Below are 18,103 nucleotides of genomic sequence, written 5' to 3'. Positions count from 1 at the left end.
GCTAGGTGGTAGTGGAACATAAAAGGTCTTTATGAATCATGATGATTGATGATTAATGCATTGACATATTAGAATGTTAACCGCTTCATTAATATTACAATATTATTGCTTTTGAAGAATCTCTCACATGCACCACGATGAGACAAAAAGCTTAAGTTTTTATGATAAAGACATATTATTATTATAGAAATGTCTTTATATATATTATAAATAAATAAATAAGTATTGGGTGAGATCCAGATCTTTTAGTAGACACACAATTGCAAGGACCTGGTCAGTGGTCACAAACACGCAAGCAGGCCACAGAGCTATGGGTAAGGAAGGTGGTGGAGATGAAGACGCAGCTGCAGCTCCATTGTTTGAGACAAAGCAAGGGAGATTTAGAGGAGCGTATAAGGTGTTTGCTTCCACAGTGTTTGTGGGTATTTGTTTGACATGGGTTTACAGATTGACACACATCCCAACAGCAGCAGCAGAAGATGATGATCATCATCATCAGCCTGCAGGGAGATACTGGGCTTGGATCGGCGTGTTCATGGCGGAGCTCTGCTTCAGTTTGTACTGGATTGTCACCCAGTCTGTTCGTCTCAACCCTGTTTCCCATCACCCCTTCAAACAAAGGCTCTCCGACAGGTAATATTAGCTAGTTAAGGTGAAGTCATGGGGACTACTGGCTCATCAGAGTGCAACTTCCTGCTCTTTTCTTCTCCTTTAATCTCTGTTTTTCTATTTAATTTGTTAATGAAAAATAAATTAACTATATAGTTATATTTAATTGAAATAAAAGATAAATTTTAGAGTCAAAAGTTCAGTACCCTTCAAGATTATGTATTTTGTAATATATATATAGAGAGAGAGAGAAATGATAATTAATTATTATTCTAACAACTAGTACTTTTTTTAATTCTCAAAAGTTTGTTTTTCTTTTCTTGGTTAAATAGAAAAAAGCTTATATATTGAGTATTTTACTAATTTAGCCTCTAATCTCAAGATACCAAGAAACATGAACCTGAAGATCTGTTCATAAAAAACGACATAGTTTATGTATATATATATATTATATGCACATGCATGCGTAATGATTGAGATCGATGGTTGTTGCTTGTTGGGTTCTTTCATAAGTGGGCCCCTTGTCGGCCGTGATATTAATTAGAAAATGTAAGGAAACCATATATCGACTCTTTTACTCAGAGTAATTTAATTTAATTAATATTTTAACAAAATTTTCATAAGTTTGAATACTTTGTTAATTTGCATGTGATGTGATCAGATACGAAGACAAGTTACCGGGTGCAGACATTTTCGTTTGCACGGCGGATCCGAAGATAGAGCCACCAACGTTGGTGATCAGCACCGTCTTATCAGCCATGGCCTACAACTATCCACCGGAGAAGCTGAGCATTTATCTTTCCGATGATGGTGGGTCGGAGTTGACATTCTATGCTCTCCTAGAGGCAGCTAGTTTCTCTAAGCACTGGATACCCTTCTGCAGAAAATTCATGGTCGAACCAAGGTCCCCTGCAGCATACTTTGCCCACCATTCAAACGTGACACAAGACATCACAAATTCTCAAGAATGGTTGGGTATAAAGGTAATTAAGTTAATCGTGCATGACATATCTAATTAGCTAAGCTTATATTATATTATAGTTCGATTAAAAGGGTACAAAATTTGAATGATAAAAAATGCTAGAAATTACATTTTTATTTTTTTTAAAAAAAAAATTACTTTATTAACGTGATAGCGCCAATTAATTAAGTATTGAATCTGCCATTGTTAAAAAAATAATTTAAAAAATTTAAAAAGTTAGTCGATATTGACACATCAACAAAATTATAGGATTAAAAAGTAGTTTACAAGTTACAATTTTTTTTATTTATTTATTTATTTTTTTATATCTAATTTGTGGATTATATAATATTTTTAACACGTGCTTTTATGTGTATATCAAATATAAAATAGCAACTACGATAGATGCTAATATATTAATAATACGATGCATGGCGTGGTTATATATATATATATAGTGACAAGCTAGATCCATTGAATAGGATTTTAATTTTTGTAATTTTTGTATTTTTAAAGAAACTATACGAAGAGATGAGAAATCGGATCGACTCGGTTGTTGAAATAGGCAAGATTCCAAAAGAAGTGAGGGACCATCATAAAGGTTTTCTTGAATGGAATTCTAAAGTGACGAAGCAGGATCATCAATCAATTGTACAGGTAATTAATCCACCATTTAAAAAAAAATGATTAATTTAGTTTATCACATTTCTTAATTAATCCCATTAAATTAATTTTTGTCTTTTTTATTATTATTTCTTAGATTATCATTGATGGAAGGGATAAAGCTGTGGTGGATATTGATGGAAGGCGACTGCCAACACTGGTATACATGGCACGAGAAAAGAGACCGAAATGGCCTCACCACTTCAAAGCTGGAGCTGTGAATGCACTGGTATAAATAAGCTTACACCTTCAGTATAAAATATTAAATCTTCATATATATATATAATTGATTTTTTGCTAGTATTTTCAAGACAAAATATATTTATTTAAAATGTGCAGATAAGGGTGTCGTCAGAGATAAGCAATGCCCCCTTGATTCTCAACCTGGACTGTGACATGTATGCAAATGATTCAGATACAGTACGAGAAGCAGTGTGTTTTTTCATGGATGAAAGGAAAGGCCATGAAATCGGTTTCCTGTCGTTTCCACAAAATTATGACAATATAACCAAGAATGATATTTATGGATGTTCTTGTTCAGTAGTTAATAAGGTAGATAGATATAGACGTACGTTGGTAATTTAAGAACATGCTTTTTGTTTTCAATAATTGAAAAAATTTCGTACCATAATTCTTGGTTATATATATATATAAATGTGTGTGTATGTAGTTTGAGCTTGCCGGTGTGGGAGGATATGATGCGGCTTTGTATTGTGGCACTGGATGTTTCCATAGAAGAGAAAGTCTCTGTGGAAAGGTGTACTCTAAGGATTATAGAGCAGAATGGGAAACAGAAGCCAAAAAGAATGCAGATAAAACTTCTAATGAATTGGAAGAAGCATCAAAAGTTCTTGCCAATTGTAGCTATGAGAAAGACGCTCAGTGGGGGAAAAAGGTCTCTGTCTGTCTCCCCATCTCTCTATGTGTACTACTATTAACTTGAGCTTTTGGGATGAACAGTGTTCTTCTGAATTATGCAGATGGGATTGATATACGGGTGCTCGGTGGAAGACATTGTAAGTGGCTTGGCTATCCAGTGCAGGGGATGGAAATCACTTTACTATAATCCAGATAGAAAGGCCTTCTTGGGTATTGCTCCAACCACCTTAGATGTAGTTCTTGTCCAATTCAAGAGGTGGAGCGAAGGCATGTTTCAAATATTTTTCTCCAAGTATTGCCCCTTCATATATGGTCATGGGAAGATCAAATTGGGTGCCCAGATGGGATACTGTGTCTATCTTTTGTGGGCTCCAATTTCCTTGCCAACTCTCTATTATGTGATTGTTCCTCCACTCTGCTTGCTCCATGGCATCTCCTTGTTCCCTGAGGTTTAAATCTTTGCCCTTTTCTTTTTTTCTTTTTTTAATTTTAATTATATATGTATTTGTGCATACTAGATATCATAAGAGCTAGAATTCCTGCATATCATGCACATAGTTTAGAGACAAATTTCTATATATGCATGCATCTCCAATCCCCTCAAATTAGTTTATTAAACACAAATTTTCACATTGATCATATATAGTTTGTCTAAAACTCAAACTTGTGAGCAACTACCTAACAACTGGTCAAGCATAGAGAAAGTGATGTAGTACGGCATCCTAGGGCAATACAACTTGGCCGCAACACCGTCCAAACGCGGGTTGCAACTGAGGGCTACTTAGACCCTCGCTCGCAGTCCCGTTTGGACTGTGTTGCGGTGGACTACGATTGAGAGACCTTTCAAGAGGCTCGATTGCAATCTCGTGTCTGAACGATGTTGTAGCCAAGTTACGCTGGGAGACTTCCCAAAAGGCTTGGTTGCATTCCCGTCCCAACAAGTTTTGCAGCCGAACGCCTCTGAATGCTTAGTCTTTCATAGTTGCATGTGTTCTTGAACTCCTTTTCTTGATCAAAAGACGAAGATGCTTTTGTTCGTGTTCTTACATCAGAAAAAAGTATTGCTTTCTTATGATATGTTTCCTGTTTGACAATATAGTAAATTCATATATTAGTCTCTTATATTAATTTGCAGGTTACGAGCCTCTGGTTCTTGCCTTTTGCATATGTTTTTCTAGCCAGGAGTGTTTGCAGCATAGGTGAGGCCTTGAGCTGTGGTGATACACTCAAAGCTTGGTGGAACTCACAGAGAATTTGGATGGTCCGAAGGACTACTTCATACTTCTTTGCTCTCATTGACACCATTTCGAGGCAATTGGGGCTGTCTGAAACAACATTTGTCATCACAGCTAAGGTGGTCACGGAGGATGTCTCAAGAAGGTATGAGCAAGAGGTCATAGAGTTTGGAAGCTCATCTATCATGTCCACCATTGTAGCAACTCTGGCAATGCTAAATCTCTTCACTTTATTGGGGGGAATCACAAAGATTGTCATGGAAATCGATCGGTTCAAGGCGTTAGAGCAATTGATCCTACAACTTATTCTTGCCCTGCTTTTAGTCATGGTTAACATACCAGTGTACCAAGCGCTCTTTATCCGCCATGATAAGGGCCGGATACCATCCTCAGTTATGTTCAAGTCTATCGTTTTAGCTTCACTGGCTTGTTTGATGCCTTTCATTTTTACGTGTCCGTCTATATTTTAGTAGTTGACATGATAAATGTTATATAAACTATCATGTGGTAATTCATCTTTGGTGGCTAACGTGGTATAAGTATTATATATTGTTGATTACCGCGTTAGTTTGTAATATACGTGTAATAAAAACTATAATACTTTTAACAACATAGACTTGATGTACCTCTTTGTTTTCGAATGAGATCATATATGATTGATCAAGATCAATAATGAATTAATACTCCTTTGTTTTTCCTTAACAAAGCAAAGATATTTTAGGTTAATAGTTAATACAATTGATTGCACGCGCGCTAGTAGTCAAACCAAGGAAACTCGTGAAGAGACATAAAATAGGCAAAGGTGATTGGTTAGATGTACCAACAGGCAACAATGAGCACTCTAATAAGTGATACCTAATCCAGCATGAGACTTTTGGAGGAAATAAAAAGTAAGAAAGTAATGAAAATATTAGAAATTTACTTGCTACAATCAATTGGGGAACATCTTGTCAATATGAAACGTTGTATATGGGCGTGTGGTAGATGAGATTGTTGTGACATGGGTAGTGATTGATAAATATGACTATCAGAGATAGTTAGAACTTAGAGGAGTAATCATATTGTTTGTCGTAATGGTGACATGACAAGGTACAGGTTCTCATCTACGGAGAAACACAATTAAAATCGAGGAATAAAATGAGCATCGTTGGGCCCGAGGGCCGAATGAACCTATATCACCATTTTTTATAGAGAATAAATTAGGTTATAATCCCTTCTTTGCCTTGTGATAATACATCACGTTGATGTCACTTGCAGCCATCAACTTACGTGGGGGTGGGGGTATGTTTGGTTTTTCCCAAACCAGTTCTAATTGGAGCGAGTTGGTTTTGTCTTTCGGCCGAAACATTTTTGACTTGCCCACCTGCCTTTCCACTGCATCCGCCTCCACGCAATTGCTGCCGCCGAACACGCGAGGATCCAAAAGGGCAACTTTTTTCTTTTTCCGGCCACCTTTTTATAACAATGTCATCCCCTACGTGTACTTAATTAGTTTTGGTTTAAATGGTTTTTCTTAATTATTATTTTGTATTTTATATTTTTTTGTTAGTATATTTATTTTTGATGTATTTAAATCAAAATCACGTAAATCTTAGACATATACATTTCCTCCGGTGTCTTTGACTATAATATTATGTTAAATAATTGTTTATTTAAAAAACTTAAAGTCGATATAAAATGATTAATTTAGGCTCGTTTTGTTATAGTGTAAAATATTTATATTTTTTTAGTTTTTGACTGTTTGAAAACTTTTACAGCATGACCACTTCATGCACCCACTCTTAAAAGACAAACTCTAGACCTATACAAGTTACCTCTCACACGAATCGAGTAAGTAAAGACTCTGTTGTAGCACCCTATGGCAATTCTACTATAAAATATTGATAGATCAAAAAATGTTTTAGTTGATTAAGAAAATAATTTTCACGAGACATTTACGTTTCACATATTCGTAAACTATTTTTCGATGTTCTCTCTTTTCCATTGATGTAGCATTACTCTATGTAATTTCCCATTACATGTTAACTGGGAAATTACTTTCTAGCCATTCATGTCATCCAATTACGGATAAATTACGAAATTTATTTTTCTGGAACGTAACATTAACTATTCTTAAAGAGTAATGTTAGGTACTATATTTTTATCTTTCTAAAGCTGATATGACTTTCAAAATTACCATTGAATCAAAATTCAAATATAATTCATATAAAATTTAATAATAATTTTAAAAAGTACATCAACTTAAAAAAAAATAAAAAGATACACCTACCATTACTCACTCTTAAATATTCTCTGTTAAACAATCATTAAGGGGCGGAAGTCACCGTTAGATGAGACAGACATCACCGTAATTGGGCGACTTTATAATATAATATATTTCTGAATTCATTCTGAAGACATCATCCTTGACCGTAGATATTACATTCGGACAAAGTCTATAGCAGGCAAAACGACAAGGTTCCTTAAATTACTATAAGTACCACCGCAATACATCAGCAGCTGATCGTAAAAGCACAGAACAGAGACATTGGGAGAGAGATGGGAAGTAATGGGTTTTATCCACTGTTTGAGACGAGGAGAGCCAAAGGCAGAGCCATTTATAGGCTCTTTGCGGCGTCTGTGTTGTTGGGCATATGCTTGATTTGGGTCTACAGAGTGAGACATATACCAAGAAATGGTAGATGGGGTTGGTTTGGGTTGCTCGGAGCTGAGCTCTGGTTCGGTTTTTATTGGATTCTCACTCAAGCCCACCGCTGGAACCGTGCCTATAGACACACCTTCAAGGATAGGCTCTCTCAGAGGTTCACGTCCCTTTCCTCTCTGACTATAAGAATCATACAACTGAAATGATGTGAAAGTGAAAATCAGCACTTTGAATCAGCAAGTGTTTGTAAAATCGAGTGATTCAAATATCAATTTTTACGGTCAAATCATCCCAGTTTTATGAAATTGTACAACAATCTATAGATAAATATTTATAATACTATTATACAATTGTTCGGCATACTGTTGTAGTATTTCAATTATATGAGAGTCGTATAACAACAGTTTACTAAATAAAGCTTTTTTAAGTTCATGTATGCATGTAAACTTACATTTATATGTTGTTCCTTATGCATTTCATGAAATTATTAATTTTTAATATTTTTTTAAAAAATTTGTGGATGTTATGGGGAAACAGATATGGAAAGGATATGCCGGGGGTGGACATATTCGTGTGCACGGCGGATCCTGTGCTGGAGCCGCCACTGATGGTGATAAACACAGTTTTATCGGTAATGGCGTATGATTATCCATCGGAGAAACTAAGTGTTTATCTTTCAGATGATGGTGGCTCAGATGTCACCTATTATGCTCTCCTAGAAGCCTCTCAGTTTGCCAAGCATTGGCTGCCATACTGCAAGAAATTCAGAGTGGAGCCAAGGTCACCAGCTGCATATTTTATCTCAAGGGATGCCCCACTCGATGCTAATCAAGCTAAAGAGTTGGTCGTCATCAAGGTAAATAATTCTTTAGCTAGCTTGAGCCTAGAAGATATAAAATATAATATGCGGCCCATATGCATGCACTTATCCAAAAGAAAAAAAGGTCCATGTTTTAAAATGAAGGGGTGGCTGGAAAAGTGGTACCTGTAACATAATAATAGAGTAATAATACTACAATTATTCCAATAGAGAAGTCATCCATGACGCATTTGAAATAATTAGCTTTAATTTTATCTGGCTTAAGCTTTTTGGAAAGGTACCGATCATAATAACATGGTATCATAATAGAGGCATTGAGTTCGACCTCTAATTTTACGGTTTACCCTCAATTTTTAATTAAATATTTCATGTGTTGGGTGTCGTTTGTTGGAGAGAATTCAAGCCTATAGATAAGAGGAGTGTTAAAATACTTGAAAAACAGTACACTTGGGGTTAACAAAAAAAAATAAAAATAAATCAAGATCCAATATCTCGGTTCCCCTTGAATATATGAAATCTAAAAATATTATTCAACTATTTTGATTGATTATTTAAAGGTTTAATCTAAATTCTTTCTTGATCTCAATATTCTAGCCTATGTACATCATTCTAATAGTTAATTTCAAGTCATGGGACCTCGATTCATATGTTTGGAGTACTAATTGTTAATTTCACTTAGGAGTTACTAATTAAATTATCCCACATCTGTTAAATTGTCCTCTTGAAAGGCCAAATATCAGTCCCTCCACGATTTTCTGTCACGATTGAATTTTTGACACATTGGTCATTGTAATGGCTGCCTAATCTCTAGTCCTGATCTTGCAGAAATTATATGCAGAAATGGAGAACAGAATCGAAAATGCAGCGAAAATAGGCCGAATCCCTGAAGAAGTACGCTTAAAGCACAAACAATTCTCTCAGTGGGATTCATATTCTTCTCGACGTGACCATGACACAATTCTTCAGGTACCTTACTGCATCATCACATTCTGTTTTCTACCTTTGCTACAACTATGAACAAGCAATTTCAAGCAAATCTTTTTTGTTTTGAGTGTTTTATTTTTTATTTCTTTTTGCAGATATTAATTGATGGGAGAGACCCCAATGCCACAGATGAAGATGGCATTGTGTTGCCAACTCTGGTATATTTGGCTCGGGAGAAGAGACCCCAGCATCACCACAACTTCAAAGCTGGAGCTATGAATGCATTGGTAATGTACATTCTTGAAGACAAAATGACACCCTTTTTTTTTTTCCTCTCTCTCTCTCTCTCAAAGAATATCAGTAAACAGCTAATTAATTAGCTCAACATATAATATGCTTCAATGTGCAGATAAGAGTGTCATCAAAGATTAGCACCGGGCCGATTATTCTTAATGTGGACTGTGATATGTACTCAAACAATTCACATTCTGTGAGAGATGCACTTTGCTTTTTCATGGATGAAGAGAATGGCCATGAGATTGCTTTCGTGCAGTTTCCACAGAATTATGAGAACATTACAAAGAATGAAATATACAGTAGTTCAATGAGAGTGATTGCTGAGGTGAGAATTTTTTTTTTTTTTTTTATCTATTTAGGCAGTATATATGTGTTTATTGATTGGTAAAATTTGATATTATGTTGATTAAGTTTGCTAATGGTTGGTGATAAAGGTGGAATTCCATGGTTTGGATGGTTATGGAGGCCCTCTATATGTTGGTAGTGGATGCTTTCACAGAAGAGACACTCTATGTGGGAGGAAGTTCAGTAAGGGATATAAGGGTGATTGGAGCACTAGTGCAAATGAAAGAAAGAGGGAAGAAAGTGTACATGAATTAGAAGAAAAATTAAAGGGTCTTGCAAGCTGTACCTATGACAAAAACACTCAATGGGGCCAAGAGGTCTCTCTCTCTCTCTCTCTCTCTCACACACACATTCTGATGTAAGACATGTCGCACAAGATAACGAATCATTTGGGTTTGCGAGTTCAAAATGTGCAATTTGAAAACACGATTTTAAAATACGTTCACTTCAAATGCAACTTTTTGTGTAAGCTCGAACTCTCTCTTATCAAATGCATTTCAAGCGTCCACCGTGCACTGCATATCTTTTTTGAATCTTGTTTCGTTCAAGCAGTCTCATGTAATCTTGTGTGAGGCATCATTCGTGACATTCTTAAGTGGGGCTTCATTAATTTACTCATGATGTTTGAGTGCAGATGGGTTTGTTATATGGGTGTCCGGTTGAAGATGTCATAACAGGTTTATCAATCCAATGCCGGGGATGGAAATCAGTCTACTTCAATCCATCAAGGAAAGCTTTCTTAGGTGTTGTTCCAGCAACACTCCCTGAGGTACTTGTGCAGCATAAGAGATGGTCCGAAGGTGATCTGCAGATTCTGTTATCCAAGTATAGTCCTGCATGGTTTGCACATGGAAAGATTAGCTTAGGCCTTCAAATGGGATACTGTGTCTATTGCCTTTGGGCCCCTAATTCTTTGGCAGTACTATACTACTCTGTCATCCCTTCACTTTATCTCCTCAAAGGCATTCCCCTGTTTCCACAGGTACGATTCCTTGCATCATGTCGACTTGTGGATGCATTATATATATGTGTATTGTTAGGAAGATTGACATTTCGAGGAGTTGTTTAGTGAGACCACAATATAGTATGTTGGGACACTATTAAACTTTAAAGCTTATCTCTATGGATTTTGTTTTTTTACACTCACACAATAATCTCTCTTAAGTTTGAGTTTGCCACGTTGCTGTACTCTCCCTCAAACAGAAGCCTTTTTCTTTTATCAATCTTATGTGTCGTCTCCAAGATTGCTTGTGGACTATGTGGATTTTCCCACGCTGTCCCTACTCTAGGAATCCTTGTTTGTGCCGGCGCCATTCTGCCACACCATAAACCACTATCGGCTTTGATACCACTTGTTACGAAAATTGACATATTGGGGAGTTTTTCAGTGATAATATAATATAACATTTTGAGACACTACTAAACCCAAAAGCTTCAACCTATAGGTTATTTGGGCCCAATTATACTATAGGAACCACTCATGCTTGTGAAATCTTTTTAATGTAAGACTCAATCTTTTTCACTCGCACGTGTATGCTCAATATATATGTTTATTTGTGTGTGTGTGTGTGTGATCAAGTTTTGTTTTTTCTATTCAGATCTCGAGCCCATGGTTCTTACCCTTTGCATATGTGATAATTGTTATGCACATTTATGGCTTGGCCGAGTTCTTATGGTCTGGTGGCACGATTCTGGGCTGGTGGAATGACCAGAGGATGTGGCTCTACAAGAGAACAAGTTCCTATCTTTTTGCTGTGATCGACACCATCTTGAAGTTACTGGGCTTTACTGATTCAGGATTCATAATCTCAGCCAAGGTAGCTGACCAAGATGTTTCCCAAAGATATGAGAAAGATATAATGGAGTTTGGAATCTCCTCTCCAATGGTCACCATCTTATCAACAGTTGCATTGCTCAACTTATTTTGCCTTATTGGGGTTGTGAAAGAAGCATTCTTGGGTGAGGGTATCATGAGAGTTTATAAGACAGTGACTCTGCAATCTGTTCTGTGTGGGCTTCTGGTTCTCATCAACTTGCCTTTGTACCAGGCCCTTTTCCTCAGGAAGGACAAGGGCAAGATACAAAGCTCCCTAGCAGTCAAATCAATTGCATTTGCCCTATTTGCTTGTATCAGTTTTACATTATTCTACTGATAATCTTGTCAGTGTCTTGTATGCATGTATTTGGTCTAAAAGTCAATTTGAAAAATAAATATATGTCAAATATAGAGAATTATTGTTTTAGGAGTTATATGGAATTTTTTCGTGTATGCGATTTATTTGGGATTTATTTGAAATAAATACCTATATATGTACTCTAGTGATCAGTGTTCTCAAGTGAGTGGAATAAAAATTATTTTGATGTGTTTATCCTCTTCTCCACTTATCTTCCTTAGAATATTGAGTGTGTTTTAGGCTTTGGCCCTCTTGATTTCTGACAATGTGATATTAGAGCCATTTGTTGTGAGGAAAAAAAATGGCAAATGGAATGATTTCATTTCAAATGCGATAATTGATGTATCTAAACATAAGAAGGCAATTTTGGGATCACGAGATTTAAAGAAAATTACACTTAGTCCCTCGATCTATCATTTAATGTAAACCAAATTGCTTTCGGATTCATGAAAAAATCAAGAGGAGAGACGTTAGCGTTCAAGCAAGGTCTAAAGCTTGTTCGGACGAGCCGGTTGGATGAGTTTCTTTTGTCCAAAGCATACTTAATTAGTTTCTTTTGTCCAAAGCATACTTAATTAGTTTTTTTTTGTTTAACGTCTACAACAAAAAATTGTGAATCTCAATTTATTTCCAGTCATATCTCTTTCCACCAATTAAAATGTAAATGAATTGGTATGTCAAAAATTCACTAAACATGAAAAATGGTTGATTACAAATTAGTCCATATATATGGTTGCACCCATTTGCAATAAATTTTTTTTAGTACAAAAATGGTTTAAAACTCCTAGTTGTAAACATAAATGGCAAATAATTCACCGCTCCAAACTTTTATTCAAAATTTTGACGGAAATCGTTAATGTGCCGCATCAACACCAATAATAAAATGACATGTGTCTAGTTAGGTGATACATATCATTACTGGATAAAAACAAATAAATAAAGAAAACAAAAGAAAAAGACAAAAAGATTAAATTTTTTGGGGGTGGTCAGACCGCCAAAGGGGGTGGCCGACTACCACCATAAAATTTTGCCCCGTTTGTAGTAAAAAATTGTAATTTTTTTTGATATCTCACTTAACTCCAATCTTTATTAATAATATTTTTGTCTTTTTGTTTTGGATTATTGGTGACATGCATGATATATTAGTCAAACTAAACAATAGAAGTCCATTGCTCATCCGGAGTAATGCTATGTACTGTTATTTTTATTATCTCAAAATTAACTTAATTTTTAAAATTATTATTTAATTTAAAATAATAATAAATTAAGGTAAGAAGCACATCCTGACCCATTCTACACCCTAACTCCGTGACCCACAAGATCAGACAACACGTGTCTGATCGTGTGGCTACAAAAACGTCCCTTTGCACGCGAGGGACAGAGAATCCCTTTCTACGACAACCTAAACCTCGACCATCTCAAACAGTTTGATCTCTTGCAAGTACAAAACAAATCTCATAGAGCTTATCAGATCAGACTGTTCCAATTTTTTTCTTTTTTGGGCTCAATCAAATAGTTCAAATTCAAAGGTAAATTTGTCACCTCAATAATTTTGTTTGCAGCTCAATTTGATCAAATTTTGTATTTTTTGTCGGATTCTGTTATGCTCTGTTTGGTTGCTGAGAAAGCAAGGTAAAAGAAAAGAAAATGAAAGAATAATTCAAGTAAATTTTTTAATATAAATTCTATCTTCCAGTTGAATCCTTGTTATCCTTGCTTATCTCATGATCTGTGATGGCTTTGAATTTGACTTGTGGATGACGATCAGGTGCACCTGTAGTGTCATTTACAATATATTAGGTGTTCGTGATTCCAAAAGAATGGTTTTTTTCTTGGGTGGGTTGAATTTTAATGATTTTCTTGGGATCTCTCTTATTTTCCTTTGTTTTCTTAGCGACCAAACAGTACATGAAATGAGATATTGTTATTTTTCCTTAGATTTTTTTTATGAGAAATCGATCTATTTGTTCAGTTTTGTTATTGGAATTATATAATTCCGCCTTGCTAATTGTGGATCATTATGGTTACGTTCTTATATAATGTATCCAATCGAATATAGAATCTAGAAATTTTCTGGGAAAATTTGTTCTTCTGTTTTCATTTTCTGGGAAAATTTTTTCTTTCTGTTCTATGTTCATCTTGGTTGAAATTGGTTTCTGGAAAATTTTCAAGCGAAGTTATGGGATTTTGTGCAATCTTGGAGAAAATTGTATGATGATATGCTTTCGTTCTTAAGGGTCCGATTGGGATTGCAGTTTCAATAAGTGTGATTTTAAAAATTACGTTTTTGAAATTGCTACTTCTTAAAATCGTAAAGGCGTTATCAAATATTTGTTATGCAAAATCGTGATTTTGGTTTAAATTTGCGCTTTTTCGAATATGCATCCCCTAGTCTGCTTATAGAAATCGCAGATTTTTTTTCTTCATATTTTACATTAAGTGCTTTTTAAATCGCAATGCCAAACACCTTATGTTTTGTGATATCTTTTAAAAATGCAGATTATTCTTGCGAAGTCATAATCCCCAAACGCACCCTAAGTTTGTTTCAAGTTAATTTTTATTACTCTTCATTTGATGCATTATATAATATGTTTTCGTTCTCCTTCTAGCTAGCTAGGTGTTTTCTATTGTGTACATCCTGTGTAATGATATTTCGATTACTTATAAAAATAAAAAAGTTTTCCTTTGAGAAAAATTTTGTGCTTTGGTTCATTATGGGATTTCATGAACTCTGCCCCCCGGGCCATAGTTTTATCCTTTGTTATGACTAAGAAGTATCACTTTGTAATCTACAGATGATAGCTGGGTTACCAAAATTTGCTGCAATTGTGTTGCTGGTACTTTTGTCAACCCTGCAAGTAGTGTTTGGGATTAGGTTTGTGATTGACAGGGAAGAGTGCTTCTCTCATGATGTCAAATATGAAGGGGATACGGTCCATGTATCTTTTGTTGTAATTAAGGTTGATGGAGCTTGGCATTATGCTCAAGATGGCGTAGATCTTGTGGTAAGCTGATAAATCTAATTGTTTTATGCCTTATTGTTTCTTATTCTTGCTGAGAAAGCTACCATTGATACTACAACCTTGTCGAAATCTTCAGGTGAAAGGACCTACTGGCGATCAGGTTCATGATTTTCGTGACAAGACAAGTGAGAAGTTTGAGTTTGTGGCTCATCACAAGGGACTCCACCGTTTTTGCTTCGCTAACAAGTCTCCCTATCACGAAACAATTGACTTTGATATACATGTTAGCCATTTTACATACTACGATCCGCATGCAAAAGATGGTGAACCATTCTTCAATATTCTCAGTCCTTGATGTTTTTTTCAAGCCCTTTGAATTATGGATTTGGACTCACTGGCTTTGTTTGTGCATGCCTGCAGAGCATTTCAACCCCTTATTAGAACAGATATCAAAGCTGGAGGAAGCTCTATACAATATTCAGTTTGAACAGCATTGGCTAGAGGCACAGACTGAACGTCAGGCAATAGGTATGAGTCGGAACTCTGAATTCCTTTGAATAGAAGTAAAGCACGGTCCTAAAATGGTTTGATGCTTGTATCTTTTTTTCCTCATTCATTCCCTTTGGACTTCATAAATCACATTTTCCTTCAAACTTTTGGATGCTAAGAATCTTGGCTTCAAACCAATTAGGGAATATGTGCCAGATCTGTTCGTCCAACTGATTAAACCCTTTTGAAACTTTAACCTCTTGGAGCGAAACGAACCCCCTTTTGGCTTTCTTCTGCTTTCCATCCAACAGATAGTTGATTGCCATATTAGACCAAATCAAACTCCTACTACTGGAGATATCATTGAAGATGAAGACAAGGAAGATAAGCATTAAAGTGTCAATAGAAGAACACTCATGATAGAATAGTGTCAAGTGTAAATAGAAGAACACTCCTGATAGGACTCTTGTATTCATATAGGGTTTAACTTGTATTGTTATTATAGAGTTTAAGTTAGAATTGATATGTAACTCAAGTTTGATTATATATACAAACATTGCGCTTGAGGGTGAGAAGAGAATAACTTCTCCAAAGTAAGCCAAAGTGAACGGTTGGTGTAAAGACCAACCACATGAGATAACAACCCGTAGGACAAAGTGGAAATAAGGGCACTTATGAGGAGCTTATCTTGGTGATACAAGTCTGAAAATCTGGATTTGCGACCAGCATGCCAGATGTAGAATTGGCAGTGAGTTTTGGTGGCTGAGAATGCGTGCCATCAACAAAACCCGATAAGATCATGGCCTTCGAGAAAAGGAACAACAACAACCTTCCAAAAGGTATAGTTATCCCGGGTGAGTTTGAGGGTAATATGGTGAGTGACGTCAAGGGCGAGAGGGTAATATGGTGAGTGACGTCAGGGGCGGAACTAGGATTTTTTCTTTGGGGAGTCCGAACTTTTATATATATATATATATATATATATATATATATATATATATAGTCCCTTATGTGTGTGTGCGTGCGCATTTATGTAAAATTAAATTAGCCGAAAAAAACAAAGAGGATTCAATGTGTTGCCAGCTAGGTGTAGTTGGCATGTGCAAGTTTTGAATCCAAGCAAGCAAGTTTCAACATGGTATTAAATAGAAGATGCATGGTATAAAAATCTGTAATGCAAATTACAGATGAGAAGGTGATAGCTACATCGAAAACCTGGGCTAATAGGGTCTGCAATGCAGAAATCCTGCAAGCAAGCTCAACACAAAAGCGTGGCTGGGGTGAAAAGTTTTCATTGGGGTGAAAAATTTTCATTTTGCTGGGGCCCTTAAGGACATAATAAAAAAAAATAAAAAAAAAATAAAAAAAATAAAAAAATTTGCAAGGCTTTTAGAAATCCTTGGGGTTGCCATGGACCCCCCAAGGTGTGCTGTAGGTCCGCTCCTTAGTGACGTGCAAAGGATTGTGGGGAGCAGCAGATGTTATAGGTAGTGTAGTGAAAGAGGTGGTGGAGGAAGTAGCCAAGGAAGCAGGAAAAAAAAAATTTGACGTTAGTCGTGTGTAATAGCTCTTATACCATATAGGATTGTGTAATACTGCCTACCTCAACCGGTATGGCAATGTTTCTATATATAATCAAACTTGAGTTACTTATCAACTCTAACTTAAACTCTATAATAACAATACAAGTTAAACCCTAGATGAATACTAGAGTCCTATCAGAAGTGTTCTTCTATTTACACTTGACGCTAGGGTTCTATCATGAGTGTTCTTCTATTGACGCTTAATGTTTATCTTCCTTGTCTTCATCTTCAACGATATCTCTAGTAGTAGGAGTTTGATTTGGTCTAATAGGATTTCTCTGATTAGTTCAGTTACTTGATTATCATATCTGCCATGCCCTTCACAATATTAAGGAATCTCTTAGTTCCCTTCTAACCGGAGGTCTTCAAGCTTGATTCTGTCATGAGATTGCATCATACTGTAGGTGCTGCATAAGGAAACCTTCTTAGTTTTGAGTAAAAAAGTTGCTGACTTGGATAGATACGATGTTAATCCATTTGGTTAAGAGTTTGTACACACCACACGCCCATGCACTCATGTGCAAACATTGTTGGCATGAACATGAAATCACCCTCTCTCTCTCTCTCTCTCTCTCTTTGCACAAGCATTTGCTAGATAGACTTGTAATGAATTAGTTTGTCATTCATTTCATAACCTAACCTTGCCGTTTCAATGGGAAATGCAGTAAATGATGGAATGAGCAAGAGGGCTGTTCACAAGGCCTTTTTCGAATCAGCAGCACTCATTGGTGCTAGCATTCTCCAAGTTTACCTTCTGCGCCGGCTGTTTGAGCGGAAGCTTGGGACGTCCAGAGTTTAGATGTGGAATTGCCATAGGATATTTATCAATTTGTAGAATCATGAAGCCAGACTCTTCCTTCAGGCTTTTGTTTGCCTTTTTGAATTTTTGTGATTACTCCAGGACAAAACAACATGCATAGAGACCGTTTTGTTTACTCTTTGGCAGCCTTGCCTTGAAGTGATAGTGTCCTGGAGGCACAAATACATGTATTTCAGCTCAACTGTGGACGTACATTAGATTAGCTGCCATTTTGACCAATCTATGCACCAAAGGCAACCCTTAGCCACAGGCTGCATCCATATATCATTGGTTATTTTATACCAGTTCATTGTTGCAATAAGCTAAGTCTTTGACTGGCAACAATGACGCATGGAAATAACAAGGCCGTAGAAATGTGTTTCATTTTTTAGTATATAGAACAATGTGTATTTGAAGAAGGGTAGCTTCACACGGGGATCTCACCCTACACAGTAGTATAGTATAACCAGAAAACAAACGACTATGTTGGCTAAGGGTAAAGGTTAGACCAACCCTTACAGGCCCCCCTCTCCCTCCAAAGGGTAAAGGTCAGACCAACCCTAGAATAAGAGGAAACTTACTTTATAAGTGTTTTGAGAATAACTTACATAGGGAGGTTGCACAAAAATCACCTTTTGTGCCACCAATAAGAAATTGACACATCAGAAAACTCAACCGCATTATATTATACTCCAAAAAAATTAAAATTAATTTTTTA

The 18,103-nt window shown here is 36.1% G+C and overlaps 2 protein-coding genes across 2 annotated transcripts; both read left to right on the top strand.

The window, feature by feature from the left end:
• Nucleotides 1-224: 224 nt before the first annotated feature.
• On the top strand, nt 225-4,970 carry LOC132174942 (cellulose synthase-like protein E6). The gene is made up of 8 exons (XM_059586706.1): nt 225-633; nt 1,271-1,592; nt 2,087-2,227; nt 2,331-2,462; nt 2,573-2,785; nt 2,904-3,128; nt 3,214-3,561; nt 4,248-4,970. The coding sequence occupies exons 1-8, from the start codon at nt 311-313 to the stop codon at nt 4,815-4,817; spliced, it is 2,274 nt and encodes a 757-aa protein (XP_059442689.1). The 5' UTR covers nt 225-310; the 3' UTR covers nt 4,818-4,970.
• A 1,902-nt stretch (nt 4,971-6,872) lies between these two features.
• Nucleotides 6,873-17,655, top strand: LOC132173712 (cellulose synthase-like protein E1). Its single transcript, XM_059585294.1, has 12 exons — nt 6,873-7,148; nt 7,529-7,847; nt 8,637-8,777; nt 8,891-9,022; nt 9,145-9,357; nt 9,467-9,694; nt 10,012-10,359; nt 10,976-11,473; nt 14,347-14,556; nt 14,651-14,837; nt 14,935-15,042; nt 17,252-17,655. Exons 1-12 carry the CDS (start codon nt 6,886-6,888, stop codon nt 17,383-17,385), a joined length of 2,781 nt encoding a protein of 926 aa, XP_059441277.1. The 5' UTR covers nt 6,873-6,885; the 3' UTR covers nt 17,386-17,655.
• The last annotated feature ends 448 nt before the right edge of the window (nt 17,656-18,103 follow it).

Source organism: Corylus avellana, chromosome ca3 (genome assembly GCF_901000735.1).
Source record: "Corylus avellana chromosome ca3, CavTom2PMs-1.0".
Taxonomy (NCBI): Eukaryota; Viridiplantae; Streptophyta; class Magnoliopsida; order Fagales; family Betulaceae; genus Corylus; species Corylus avellana.
Note: the sequence above shows the minus strand (reverse complement) of the source record. Positions and strands in the feature narration are given on the sequence as shown.

Excerpts from the sequence above, each read along its gene's own strand:
- LOC132173712 (XM_059585294.1), top strand. The coding sequence starts at position 6,886 with ATGGGAAGTAATGGGTTTTATCCACTGTTTGAGACGAGGAGAGCCAAA. Across the intron at positions 11,474-14,346 it reads AGATACAAAGCTCCCTAGCA|ATGATAGCTGGGTTACCAAA; the intron begins GTCAAATCAATT and ends TGTAATCTACAG. Across the intron at positions 15,043-17,251 it reads GACTGAACGTCAGGCAATAG|TAAATGATGGAATGAGCAAG; the intron begins GTATGAGTCGGA and ends TGGGAAATGCAG.
- LOC132174942 (XM_059586706.1), top strand. The coding sequence starts at position 311 with ATGGGTAAGGAAGGTGGTGGAGATGAAGACGCAGCTGCAGCTCCATTG. Across the intron at positions 634-1,270 it reads AAACAAAGGCTCTCCGACAG|ATACGAAGACAAGTTACCGG; the intron begins GTAATATTAGCT and ends TGATGTGATCAG. Across the intron at positions 2,463-2,572 it reads CTGGAGCTGTGAATGCACTG|ATAAGGGTGTCGTCAGAGAT; the intron begins GTATAAATAAGC and ends TAAAATGTGCAG.